The 14,257-nt window shown below is 44.7% G+C and overlaps 1 protein-coding gene across 23 annotated transcripts in view; it reads right to left on the bottom strand.

Annotated features, from left to right (window-relative positions):
- The window catches only part of KLC1 (kinesin light chain 1), a 63,500-nt gene that overhangs the window by 3,612 nt on the left and 45,631 nt on the right, over positions 1-14,257 (bottom strand). For 4 of the 23 annotated variants that reach the window (XM_046647383.1, XM_046647385.1, XM_046647384.1 and 1 more), the window contains exons 14-16: positions 8,827-8,957; positions 4,716-4,782; positions 277-3,548 (exon numbers count right to left, since the gene is read on the bottom strand). The exons of 3 other annotated variants lie outside the window; for them this stretch is intronic. In XM_046647383.1, the coding sequence (XP_046503339.1) occupies positions 3,483-3,548; positions 4,716-4,782; positions 8,827-8,957 (264 nt within the window). In that variant the 3' untranslated portion in view covers positions 277-3,482. Of the gene's footprint in view, positions 1-276; positions 3,549-4,715; positions 4,783-8,820; positions 8,958-9,563; positions 9,644-9,821; positions 10,415-11,119; positions 11,171-14,257 lie in introns of those variants that run through there. 16 more of the 23 variants (XR_006886307.1, XR_006886310.1, XM_046647390.1 and 13 more) reach the window with 10 other exon arrangements.

Here is a 14,257-nt window from a genome sequence, read left to right as displayed (position 1 = left end):
GCCATCCTCCACAGTTCCATGAGCCAGACACTATGACCCCAGGGCTGGTGCCAGGACAGCGGGGACTGCCCAGGCCAGCACTGCGTGTGGGATCATAAACCCCTGGAACTGGGCAGACTTTCCATTGGTACAGTTTTCTAGGGCAGAATGGCCCATTTATAACTTTCATCATATTTTCAAAGTAGTCTGACCCCTTACGGTTAAGAATGGCTGGTGTAAAACAGGAAAAAGATCTTTTAGGGTTGGAGTTTTACAAAAGAGCCTTTCTGCAAAATGTGCAGGGACTTGACAACAGGAAATAAAACACTTTATTTTTGTAACATAAACATTTCACATAATTTCCTAGGCAACTCACACTGACAATGAGAAAGGAAAACAACAGTTCCAGGACAGAACATACACTTAAAGGACGACCCACACTCTGGCAAGTGGAGCCCAGCACCAGCACTCAGCCCTGGGCGGCCCACATGCCTGCTGGGCTGCCCCCAAGGCCGAGGACACGTTTGCAGGAAGGCTTCCTCTTGGTGTCTCAGAACACCCACAATTCCCCCGGGTGTGTGGCGCAGGGGCGGTGATGGGTGTGGAGGCCCAGCTCCCTGAGGAGCACCCAACAGCAGCCTGCCGTCCTGGGGCTTCTAGGTGCACACTCCCCTCCATGACATGCTCTCTGGGCTCGTCAGACAGTCCTCACAGACCCATGATCCCCCAGGGTGAGTTCCACACCATGGTATAAACCACTCTGATTCCCCATAGTGTTGGGGAACTAATTCACAGCAGAGGACGTGGGTGTGTATGGACCTGCCCAGAGGCACCTCCCCGAGGATGTCGGCAATGCTGTCTGCCCTGCCAAGACTTGCTCAACTGACGTGGGCACACCTTTGGTCAGGGCTATCACGGGCCCTCCTAGAGTTCAGAAATCTGACAATCGTAGAGTACAGTGCTCAAAAATAAGGGCAAACATACACTTATCAGAGGTTAGCCTCACGCACACAACATGCCTTCCAAGAACATTCTCTAAAGTTGACAGTGAAAGATGTTTCATAAATTATAAACTACATATCCTTAGCATATTTATATAATCTTACTATAAACACTGAATTTCTAATTACATGATATTTCTAGCAGCTTTCTGACCAAACAAATGATAGGGTTTTTTTTAAATTACAGAAAATAACTCTCTGGATCCCCCAACGTTGTGAACACAAAGACCCAGTGCTGCAGGCCCCGGCTCTCCCACACCCTCTGCCCTCAGACAGGCCCCCTGTTCAACCAAGTGCAGAGGCGGGCCCTGCAGATACCTGTCGGCTCTCGTCCACTTCCTGTCTGTCCTCTGGCCAGGAGCACGCTACTTGATAGAAACTGTAGAAATGGGTGCTGGCTCCCCTAAGGTCCGCTCCCCAGGAAAGGAAAATATTGAGGAGGAGGGACGGCAGACCCACTGCTCTTCTCTCCAGGAAGGTTAAAATTCAGACAACCAGGCTTGGAGGAGGTTACAACCTGCCTCCTTTCTGTTTTGATCCAAGTTCGAAAGTCAGAAATTGCAGATGCCCGAGTAGCATCCCCTCTGCAACAGGAAGGTTTTAGCACCTGGCTTCCTGGAGGCCCGGTGGAGTCTCTTACCCCATCACTGCTTCCACACAGCCCTGCAAAGGCGACCACGGCCCCCAGGGGGGCTGGGGCTGGCAGGCTCGAAGCCTGCACAAGTGCAACAGAAGCTTCTGCAAAGATGGCCCATTTCCACCAATCAGGAACTTTAGATTCTATTCTCAGCTCCATGTTGATTCTTTCTAAACGCCCCTTCTTTTTCCAGAGAGAACTATCCACTAAGGGAAACTGAGTGGGTTTCCAACGTGCCGGCGTGTGGCTGGGGAGAAGAAAACTTTACCTGGAGTGCAAGGAGGAGAGGGACAGTGCCTTGGTCCCTGTCCCCTGGCGATAATGTGGCACAGACAAAGCAAACTGCATCCAGGCAACACCACGTGTTGCCCCATGGCACCCAAAGTGTGAACTTCAAAGAGCCAGTGTCCACAAAAGGACATGGCTTTGCTCTCTTCTTTCTTTTTTGGTGGTGTCTCACAACCCATCGGGTTTTTTGAACACTTCTAGATAGCATTTAGAAAATAAGTTCCTGATCCATCAGAAACTGCAAAACCTAAACAGAGTCAGGAGCCCAGGAAAGGAGCACAGCCAAAGGAGACCGTGTCAGCCCCGCCGGCACCTTCAATGCAGGACCCACACACACTAGAGAGCCCCTGTCCCTGGGAGGAGACCAGCACACTGCCTCAAACACAAGCAATCTATGCCATGAGGTAATTTCTTATCAAATGACAGAAAACCTTTAAAGAAACTGCACAGCCTAGCCTCGCTGTACCAAAACCCTGGTGCTGCTACCTCCAGCCCTCAGCCCTGAAGCCATGCTGGCCTGAGGACACGTGCCTGCCTGACGGAGACGCTCCCAGTGAGCCCTCAGTGCGCAGGTCCCCCAGCCCAGTGCATTCACGAGGAAAAGGTGGCTGGGAGCAAACAAAAACAAGTGCTTTGCTGTGACACCACCTATGTCTTACATTAAACTAAATTAAAATCAAAACCTGACAGCAGTTCACGAGAATGCTCAGTGTTTCCAATCCTCTTTGAATCTAAAGGCCGAGTCTTCATATTCCGGCTCATCGGCAGGGACCTGCCCCTCTGCACAGCTGTCGTCATCTGCAGTTACGGACACCTTGTCATTTGTTTAGTATTTCCTGACCCTACCGGTTACTCTTACAGATTCCCCTTAAGGAATAATGCCTTAGGGTTGATTTGAAAATGTTCCTGTCAAAGTCTACTCTGTGTTACTTAACCGTACAAAGAGAAGCTTAGTGTACAGGGGCCCGAAGAGAGGAAGAGGGGTGGGCGTGGGAGCCCAGGCGTGTGCAGCAGAACGAGAGGCAGGGGTCCCACACCACAGGCACTGGGACTCGAGAACCAGAGCCCCAGAGGGAAGCAGGCCTCCCGGCAAGTTACTCATTTCTCCCATTTCTTATCAGACACTTTCCTCTAAATTCCAGGCATTACTGCCACGGATCATTAGATGCTTATTCTAAAAGGATGTAGGTTAAGGTTCCATACTCTTAATTTACAGCCTTAATACACTATTAAAATTTAAAACAGATTTTGGTGTCGTGGCAGATAAGTTCAAGTGTCCATGAGCAGTGCCGATTCTGAACATGCTGAAGCCGGCTGCTGGTGCCAAGTCTGCCTCCCCAGGCCGCCGCGCTGGGCCAGGTCTCACGTTCACGCTTCGGCAGCTCTCGGTCACTAGGACTGCAGACTGCTGAACGGAATTCGGGGCAACCTCCAGGGGTCGGTGGAGGTCACTATCTAGAAAAGGAAGCGACCCCGGTGGGGGGCCTTCCGTGTGGAGTGAGGAGGGGCTTGGCAAAGCTTTGAGGGTCTCAGGGCTTCGTTAGTCTCGGGGATTTTATCTAGCTCTGCCTTGACCCTCAGTGGGCCAGGTCAGTGTGGCTGGCACTCAGAGCTCTCGAGTCTGCCAGACAATTATTTCGTTCCTGCATGAAAAAATAAACGGAAAAATTATACTTAACCAGTACTTCAAATGACCCCAGCTTCACGTGGTCTTAGCTCTACCAGTAACAGCCGCACGACTCTCAGTCAATGCACCAGAGTCCTGATGCTCACACATGCAGGTGCAAACACCAAGAACCGGGAGTGAGAGAACTGTCAGCTCAGGCCTTTTAAAACAAAAGTCCCTGCTTTTACTCTCATAACCAGAAGGGCTTAAAGCAAACTAACCAAAATCCTGCCAGCATCTTGTAGCTTCTAACTAGAGGCCTGGTGACAAGCACCCAGGGAACAGTCAGCTCCCAGGGTGCTACGGGTGAGGTCAGCATCCCTGCCAGGCCCGTTACTGTCAGTGTACATCAAACACTTTCTCACTTGGACTGGGTCACTGCACCAGCCACTGACTCAACAGCTGCAGTGAGCAGGAAGTGAGGAAGTCTGGACACCGGCGGAGCAGCAGTGACTGCTAAGTCACAGGTTTCTCTCCACCTAAGTTCAAGCTCCCTGGTCTGCTGGGCACACTTGAGAAACAGGGCCAGGTGCTGGGGTCCAGGAGCCTGGCCGCACTGACAGTTATACCAGACATGGAAAAGAAATGGCAAATAAAAAGGCCATTTTTGATAGAGAATAGGATGCCCACAGTTTTGAATGCAAAAGTAACATGTTCCTGACTTGGACAGCTGACAAAGTGCTAAACATCTTAGTATCAAAGTGACAGTGTGTCACTTATGTTAGTAACGTTTTGAATAGTTTTAAAACACTGAACAGCTTAACTAAACAATGAATTACTTATAAACTTATTAGAGACTAAAATCATACACGTTAATACACTTATTAATTTAATATAAATTAAGTGGCCAAGTTTTCCTATTACTTTATCAGAATTAATTTTTAATTAGGTCAATTAAACTATTTTTAAAGATAATTAATTAATATACTGAGCATGTCCACAATGTGAACATTCCTATAATTCACATAATCGAGTTAATGCAGAATATGAAAATATCAGGGTGCCTATTCGTCTAAGAATCAGAAATACGTCCATGTTCACCAAAAGACTACTGAAACAGCAGTGGTGCCGAGCATGGCGTGCGGCTAGCCCAGCTACCCTGGTCAAGGTGGTCAAGGACGTTAAGCAGGGCAGAGCTCCTTACTTGGAAATGGTCTTCAGCTGCCTTGCCACCCACGTTAAGGACATTCAGAGAACAGGCACGCTTCATGCTGCAACCCGGACAGTGCACATGCAAGGACAAACCATCAACACATTGGTCAACCAGGAGGAGGAAACACAGCTAAGCCACCCCTCAAAGGCCTCTGTTACTTCTGGAGGGGGTCCCTGGAACCATCCCTAAGGGAGAAGGGGCCTTTCTCTCGCTCGGACCGGGATGCCCACCCAATTCTGAACAGACATGTCCCAGGTCTAACTGTACTCAGCGCCAGGTAGAATGAAAGGGCAGCTTCTCTATGTCTTTCTAGGCAAAATGTTTGCGTTAAAAGTACCACACGTAATCTCCAAGTGTCAGTCTACTTTCACTTTTTAAAACCTGGCTCACATAGGAGCCGAGAGGCTCTGCCGATGCAACCCTCTGATTCAGCAGGTGAGTCCACAGCGCCCTGTCAGGTGAGTCTCGGGCAGGGGACCTCAAGGATCCACGTAAAACCATCACCCTCAGTGAGCATGTCAGAAAGAGACACTTGAAGCTCACTGTGAAGATCAGATACATAGGGCTGGCCCGGTGGCGCAGCCCGGGGTTTGCCAGTTCGGATCCCAGGTGCGGATATGGCACTGCTTGGCAAGCCATGCTGTGGCAGGCATCCCTTGTATAAAGGAGAGGAAGATGGGCATGGATGTTAGCTCAGGGCCAGTCTTCCTCAGCAAAAAAGAGGAGGATTGGTGGTGGATGTTAGTTCAGGGCTAATCTTCCTCAAAAAAAAAAAAAAAGATCAGATACATAAATATATTCTGTATTTTATGTATTTTTCTATATTAAAAGTAGGGAAAAACAAAATTTTTATTAGTAAAATAAACTCTGAAGCCAGTATTTCTCTGCTTATAAACCAAAATTTAAAACAAATTTCATGGCTTTACATAAAGGAATACAGTGATTTTTACATACATTTACCTTTTCTCCCATTTGACACTTTTAAAATACTTTCTAAAATATCCTACAAATTTCCTTATAACCTAAAGTTAAATTATGGCTATCATAAAATTACTACACTTGCTTACCACCACCACAGATGCCCTCAAACAGAAAGTCACCTTAGCTTTTAAAGCTAAAATAACTGATGCTAAGGGTTATTTTCAAATGTGTGCAAGGATCTGTAATTCTGACTGTGAACTAGCTATGACACAAACAGAGAACACTATCGTGTACTCTGTGAGCTGGGGGCACGGCTGTGAGGCTGAAGCACACGTCTGAGGGGTGAGCACAGGCAGACACACACACAGGAACGCTCCAGAACAGGGAGTGAAGGCCAAGGTCACGGCCCACGTTTCCGCCAGCACCATGAGCACAGCTCCTGGCAAACGACAAACGCTAAGTTCTCAGTAAGTAAACTACACCAAAAGCAAAGACCTTCATTTACTTATCCTTAAGTAAAACTCACTCCCAAAATGTCCCAATCAGGACAAAGCAAAAACATCCCAGTGAATTCCACACAAGTGTCGCTGGAGTTCTGAGTCAGCTTTACTCTACCTAGAACTACTCAAGAACAAACGATAAAATCAAACCAAATCACACATAAATTATATTCTGGCATATTTAATTATTCTATTATTTAGCTGGCCAATTAACTTTTTCTAAGAAAGCTATACAACCTTTTCCCTCAAACTCCCTTTTCATTACAAGAGGAAAGTGAAAACAACTTGACTCCTGTCAACGACTCTTCGCTGACTCTCCCGAACTGCGCCCAAAGTGTTCACGTAAACCTGTGGTGCTCACAGCATTAGTGTGGAAGCTCAGTGGAGTCACTCTTCAACGGAGAGCTGCCAACACGGCTCCTGGACTCCTAGGTCAGTGATCCTCGAAACACAATCCCAGGCCAGGAGCACTGGCCCTACCTGGGAACTTGCCAGGAAGGCAAATTTGGGCAGCCCCTCAGACCCACTGTATCATAAAGCGAGGGGCAGAGCCTAGTCGTCTGTACAGTTCTACAAACGCTCCACGAGATGCTGATGCACGCTTAAGTCTGAGAACCACCGGTCCAGTTAATAAAATCTGTTACTCTTACCTGGAAAGATTATTCCATTTTACGTACTTCATGGGATGAAATCTCTAAAGTCATTTAGTTTTTCAAAAAGTTCAGTCAGGCATCATCTTAAATAATATTACACATGAAAAATGTTAGTACATGCAAGTGTAAAGGTCTATTTTACACCAGGTCAGGCTGGCAAAGTGTTTTCAGTACTGTGAATATTTACCATGTTGGGGAGTGTTTGCACACTGTTCGATCACAGTGAAGAAAGAACAAATGGAAGAAAGAGAATGAAAAATTCTGAACTCTGCCACATGGGAAGGAAGGTCCGCGTCATAGGACTTAGTCCCAGAATTGGACTTTGCGTTTAAAAAGCTTCACAACATCCAGAACCTCCAATGACCAGTGCGTTTACCCTGGAGGAACTAATAGCTGCCTGTGCAGAGCACAGTGACGTACAGATCACTTCTACTCATCAGCTCCATCAAAGGAACGGAAACTAAGTGGTCGCACGACAATCTGTTCAGATTCTTGTAACACTGTAAGAAAAAATGTTTAACCTTTCAAAATTAAGAGAGACAGACAATAATCTATCATTTTAGTTCTGGAAATCTGTAAATATTCGAAAACAAGAGCCCTTTACTCCAAAGGCAATTTAGAATCTGCTTCCCCAAATAAGTGTTCATTTGTCTCATCATGGGCACTTTGGTGCTAGCCAGAGAGCAGGACAGCAATCTGCTGCTAAGCCCCACATACTTCCAGAAGCCTAGACTGGCTTCAAACACTGGATCTTCCAGGTGGTTTTCACAACAAACATCTACGGAGCTCCTAAAACTCCCTACAGAGAAACGGGCTTGTAAATATTTCACAGAAGCAAAGCAACAGCCACCTAGAAAAATCGAATCACGCCTCTTGTCTCAAAAGCCATCAAGAAACATGTGTATCCACAAGCAGAGAGAGATCTAGGGGGCACAGAGCTAAGAGCAGACCTGGGCCTCTGCTCCCCAGCTGAGGGGCTGATCCTGGAGCGGGGCCTGGATCACAGCAGGAATCGCAGAGTTAGACTGTTACTGACAGCGAGAGGAACAAGACCGGACATACCTTAAAATAGCAAAGGAGACAACTGAAAAGACTTAGAACTTTAATACTTCCAATATGTGGTCCAAAGGAACTTGGCCTCACACTGCTGAGACGTCAGAATTGTTACCCACAGAACTTCAAGTGGGATCACTCGTAAAACACGGTTTTACTAAGAGTCAATCTTTAAAGAGTAGGAAGCATTTAGGAAGTTGAGTTTCACAGAACAGCTGACAAAACAATGCTTCTGTGAGAAATGCATCCAAAAACAGGTGGCTGTTTACATCAGAAATAACCCAGATACCGGGGCAATTTGTTAACACTCTAACAGAGAAGTACAAAGAACCATGCCTCTGATGCACCTTATAAACAAAGAATATCTCAGAACCAAATTTCTTTGACAATGTAAATGTTATCGCTCAAAAGACTCTAAGATGCACAACTGAACCTTTTTTTAAATACATAAAAAACCTAAGTTTTTTTAACTCTCCTGAAGAAACTCCTTAAACTCTCGAAATTGTGATCCTTCTATTTAAAAACCATTTTCCTCCCTATACTAATACTTACAAATTTAATGGTAGCTAGCATTTGATTTTAAAAGATTAAAAGCAATTCTAAAGGATCTAAACTGATGCTAATTTACGAATTAAATGTACATCTAGAGTAAATAAGTTAATATGCTCACTCTTTTACTCTCATATCCCCACTTCTCACTGCTAAGGCTTTCTTTGAACATGTAACAAAACCAAGGAATTCCATAAATTTCTTTTAAAGGCATCAGCCCTTTTAGCCTCTAAAAACAGGAAGTTTCACAATTATTTCTCAACCTATCCTGGGGAAAGAAAGATTGAAACTACTAAACTTCTCCATTGCTAGAGTGAGGGAAATGAGCTGGAATGCTTCCTGAAGCCTGCGGGTGAGGACGCTGTGCTCGAAGAGAACGGCCGTGGGTGGCGTGGCAGGACGGGCGGCAGGGCTGGAGATAATTACCCAGGGTTCTTGGGCTCACTCTCTCGTGCACTTCCTCCCTTCAGCTTCCTAACCAGCTTCTCACTGCTGCGTCTAATTGAAGCCCGGAGTTTGCTAAAGGAACCACTGCGTTTTAAAGATCCAGTGCCATCCTGAAAAAAACGTGAACAAACGTGAAGGTGCAGATGGTTCTCCCCCCAACCCCTCAAGAGGCAAAGCTGAATGAAAACAAGAATTTACATCACAAGTGACCTGCTTGTCTGTGATTTGCTGGTGATATGATTCCTACAGAAATTACCAATTTGCCATTTATGTAAACACACTTTAAACAGAAATCTACCCATTTTAAATTTCATTACAGATAATCCAATGATCATGAAAACCTCTGAACATGAAGCTCATTCAAACAAAAGCTATAATATCCCCAAAGGAAAATGAATTATATTGCTGTTTTGAAACAGACGATAACACACACAAAAAGTCTTAAGAAAATTAAGGCAGCGTGTCTAGGACTGTCACCAAAGTCAGACCCACGTTCAGTGAGCACAGAAGCGTCTGGTCCATGTAACCATACGGGCCCTGAACATTCAGATCTGACAGGCAACTTCCTTTTAACAACTTCATCTAAATGCAATACTTAGACGTACTGTTTCTTTAGTAAATTTTAAAGAACGGTTTTATTAATGTTGATTATAGATGTGCTTGGAAAATTAAACAACCTGCTCATTCTATACAAATAACTAAAAACTCTCACACACCTTGTAGAAAGCAAATAAAAAAGTACCCAGCTTTCATCATCATTGATTCAGACATTAATAAGTGAAACATTTGGCAGTATCTGGATATGAAAATCAAAAACACAGAGTGAAAAAAATGTGTATACAGCAACTTTTATTCTCAGAATGAATCACTTAGTAAGATTAACACTAGCCCTGTTCCTTCTAGAAGCTATGCAATGCTGCATTCCATGGAAAGAGTGAGAAGTTCTACTAAGCAGACAGACACCAAGACACAGGTCAGTTGGAGTGAGTTTATTAGAAGTTAGAAAGACACAAATACACAAATCACTGAACACTTAAGATTAGTAGAGAAAAGCAGAATTGCCAAAATTTCACACAAAGACTACACAGCAAATGCTACTTGAGTGTGATCCTAAGAGGAGAGCCCGGAGCCCAGGGTGGCCTCACCAGGTCTCTGAGTACAATGGGAGCAGCACATGCCCTACTTTTACAGCCTACCTAGTATCAACAGTCACCGTCATGCCACTGCAATAACACCTGTGGGGTATTTTTAACTACCTTTTATCAAAGTGAACAGCTAATCGCTCTTAATTTTTAAACTCATGTATTACACAGTAAATGGTTTTTATTAATACAGTTTATATTACTAAGTACATATCTGGCAAAGCTACATGTATACAGAGATAAGGAACCCCCCAAAAGGACAGCAGCACCAAAAGGAACGGCCAGTCACAGAGAGGCGTAGCTCTGACAGTAATCCTAGGGGACTGAAACACAGCAGTCAGCACTGGAGAGAGAAGCAAAGCTGGAGGAGGCGCCGCCCGCCATGCAGGAGACAGTGTGAGCGTCACACAAGGCAGCTAGGCCTGCTAGACAGAAACGGAGAGAGAGCCCAGATGAGACCACTGTGAGAAAAGGGCCCATTTCCCACTTAGCACAGCCTGGCTTACAGTATTTCTAGGTCACAACATCTTAGCAGCATTTTCATCGCTTTAGTATTGGGGATTACCTTCTGCCTGTTTCTATCAGCCCAGTATAGAACAGGTACTGGACCTTATGTTGTCTTTCACATAATCTAGACTAGTGATGCCTAACCATCATCAAAATAAAATTCAACATTTTCAGGGCATGGATTAGCACTGTGCTAGAAACCTCCTTGATACTTACTAGAAAAAGGTTTTCAAGTAATCACATATAAAGGAGATTCCACAATGAAAAACGTCGATAGTGACCAAAGGAAAGGCTACACATAGGAGAGCACATTCATTTAAGCTTTAGCTTTGACAGAAATCCTTTTATATCTCTAAACTACAAAGTTCTCTCTGAAATCAGGTAGGACTTTCTCTTAAAAGCACTAACATTTTAGACATTTCAGAAACTTTAAGAAACCACTGACTTTAAAAGTCTACAGCACATTTTAAACATGCAGTTGATAATCCAAAATAAAATTAATTATAGGAAATGGATTTCCACAGGCAGCAATGCATCCTGGGTCCCGGCAGACTGGAAACCCGACGGTCTCGTACTGAAGCCCCAGACAGCGGGGACCTGAGCCCCTGCCCGTTCTGACTCACCATGGAACGCTGAGCAAGTCATTTAACCAGCCCGAGCTTCATTTTTCTCATCTTTAAAATGGAAAAATAAAACTTGTTACCAACTCCCCACAAATGTTGGGAGGACAAGAAAACATAAGTTCTTGCTGCTCTTCAGAAAAACGATGTTAAAATGTTAACACAGTTCCACAAATAGTACAACTGCTGCTGTTCATTTCAAACTCGAGTGCTACACTACAGCAGTGTTGTTTATAATATTCCTGTATTAGACACTCAGCAGAACACAGGAGAGTAATTTCACTCAAATTCCAAAAGTATTTCATGTTAAACATACACAGACACACTCCCACCCTCTCCCCCTCCCTATCTCCCGCCACTGGCTGCCAGCTGGGTTCCGAGTGGCCCCTGGCTCGCACCCTCCTTGCACCCACCACCTCAGACCCTCGCCCGTGAGAACGAGTGGAAAGGACAGCTGCAAACCCGCCCCAAACCCAGGCGGATTTCTCTTCAATACGGGCATGAGAGTTTGGGAGATTTCACTACATTCTAACAAGACCAAAAAATATAAAGTCTGCTTCTTTATACTGCCATGAAGAATATTTACATCAGAAAAGTGGGCTCCTGAACAGAAATGAAGAGTGTAATCTACTGATTAAGAAACAAACAGCAGTAATTCTCTATGGATTTCAGGTGTTTTTAATTTTTTTTTTTTTTGGTCTATTCTAGTTGTATTCTGAATATAATTTTTTTAAATAAAAATATATTTCTAATTAACAGTATATCCCATTGCACAGTAATCGTAGGTAAGAGTTTAATGTATTAAAAATCTTTTAGAAATATTAACACAGGCAGCAGAGTGAATAGAATGGGGAGGTGTGGGTGGGGCTGCTTCTGAAGGACCCCAGTGGAGAACCAGCAACCCACAAACAGGAAGGACAGCACAGACAAAAGCCTGACTTCAGGACCTGAGCTCCCACGTGCAACATGACATGTGCGATGCTTCCTGCTGGTCTAGTAGGCCTGCTGTAAATACAATTAACACTGGGACAGCCTGGAGGCTCCCACACATCCCGGTGGGACCGGGGTGCCAGTGACGGACACATGCGGCCTCACAGTTAACATAAAGCCACGTGGACAGAGGGTAAAGGGAATCCCGTCTTATCCAGAAAGGATTCCTTTGCAAACAAAACCTTCAGTTTTAGAAGTAAGATCATAAGAGAACTAATTCAGACTTATCTTGACAGTGACTTTTAGATCTGCATATTTTATAAAAAACTAAGTTTGAAGAAGTTACTTTTCAAGTACTTTAATCACATTCTTTATGGTACATAGTTAAAGAACAGAATTGTAGTTCCCTAAACAAATTATCTACCCTGTCAAGAAACATATCGGGGCCGGCCGGGTGGCGCAGCAGTTAAGAGCGAATGTTCCGCTTCGGCGGCCCAGGGTTCGCTGGTTCGGATCCCAGGTGCCCATATGGCACCACTTGGCAAGCCATGCTGTGGTAGGCGTCCCACATATAAAGTAGAGGAGGATGGGCATGGATGTTAGCTCAGGACCAGTCTTCCTCAGCAAAAAGAGGAGGATTGGTGGTGGATGTTAGCTCAGGGATAATCTTCTTCAAAAAAGAAAAAAGAAATGGATCAAGGCGCCAGCCTGGTGGTGCAGCAGTTAAGTTCGTGCACTCCGCTTCGGCAGCCTGGGGATTGCTGGTTTGGATCCCGGGCATGGACCTACATACTGCTTACCAAACCATGCTGTGGCAGGCATCCCACATACAAAATAGAGGAAGACAGGCATATATGTTAGCTCAGGACCAGTCTTCCTTAGCAAAAAGAGGAGGACTGGCAGATGTTAGCTCAGAGCTAATCTTCCTCAAAAAAAAAAGAAATAAAAAGAGGGGCCGGCCTCATGGCCGAGTGGTCGAGTGGCTAAGTTCGTGCGCTCCGCTTTGGCAGCCCAGGGTTTCACCACTTCGGATCCTGGGCGCGGACATGGCACCACTCATCAGGCCATGTTGAGGCGGTGTCCCACACGCCACAGCTGGAAGGACCCACAACTAAAAGTATACAACTATCTACTGGGGGGGATTTAGAGAGAAAAAGCAAAAAAAAAAAGGCAAAAAAAAAAAAAAAGCAAAAAAAGGGGTTGGCAAGTTGTTAGCTCAGGTGCCAATCTTTAAAAAAAAAAGAAAGAAAGAAAGAAATAGATCAAAAAAACCAAAGACTTAAATCAAAAAACTTCACATGGATTATTAGCATATGTGCAGTAAGCTTGCTTCTCTTGTTTTAGTAGCATGTGATTCAGTTCTGCGCTGACCCAGACGTTCAGCATCCACAGGGAATAATTATCACAACCTAGTGTGCCTTATCTTTGACCACACTGTCCTTTGTTTTTTTGTATTTTTATTTTTTTATTTTTCCTTTTTCTCCCCAAAGCCCCCCAGTACATAGTTGTGTATTTTTCATTGTGGGTCCTTCTAGTTGTGGCATGTGGGACGCCACCTCAGCATTGGCCTGACGAGCGGTGCCATGTCCATGCCCAGGGTCTGAACCGGTGAAACCCCAGGCCGCTGAAGCGGAGCACGCAAACTTAACCACTCGGCCATGGGGCCAGCCCCCTCAAACTTTTTAAAGAGCAGTGAAACCCTGTTTTAAAAAATTAAAATCTGGAGCCACACCAAAAAAAAATAGTACTTCTTACCAAAAAAACTAAAATCTAATACAGAACCCCAATATAAAACAAAATCTGAATGGTCTTTTCTCACTATAAATGTATAACGGGTTCTTATGATAATAAATTAATAAGAGCAATGAAGCTACCTTTACAAAATGCACAATTTGAAATATGAAGTTACAGATGACAGGTCTAGTCTTGACGTCTACCTCAACTCCCAGTTTACTCCTGTATTTTATCCTGAGTGATAACACTGAGAAAATCTTGAAGCATACAGATAAGTGCTTGCAAATGTTAACAGTCCTTCAAGCGTTTGCCTTGTCACCTCAGGGAAATCTTCACTCACACAGAGACAGCATCAGACGCTTTATTCTCACACCTGGACAAAGACTAATGCGGGGACTGCAGTGCGTTAACATCTAAATCAAAGGCGATGCTTAAAATGGGCTCCTTTGATTGAATATAATTATACTTTGATAAAGT

Source organism: Equus quagga, chromosome 20, assembly GCF_021613505.1.
Source record: "Equus quagga isolate Etosha38 chromosome 20, UCLA_HA_Equagga_1.0, whole genome shotgun sequence".
In the NCBI taxonomy this organism is placed as follows: Eukaryota; Metazoa; Chordata; class Mammalia; order Perissodactyla; family Equidae; genus Equus; species Equus quagga.
The sequence above is the reverse complement of the archived record's forward strand: the minus strand, read 5'-3'. Positions and strand labels throughout refer to the sequence as shown.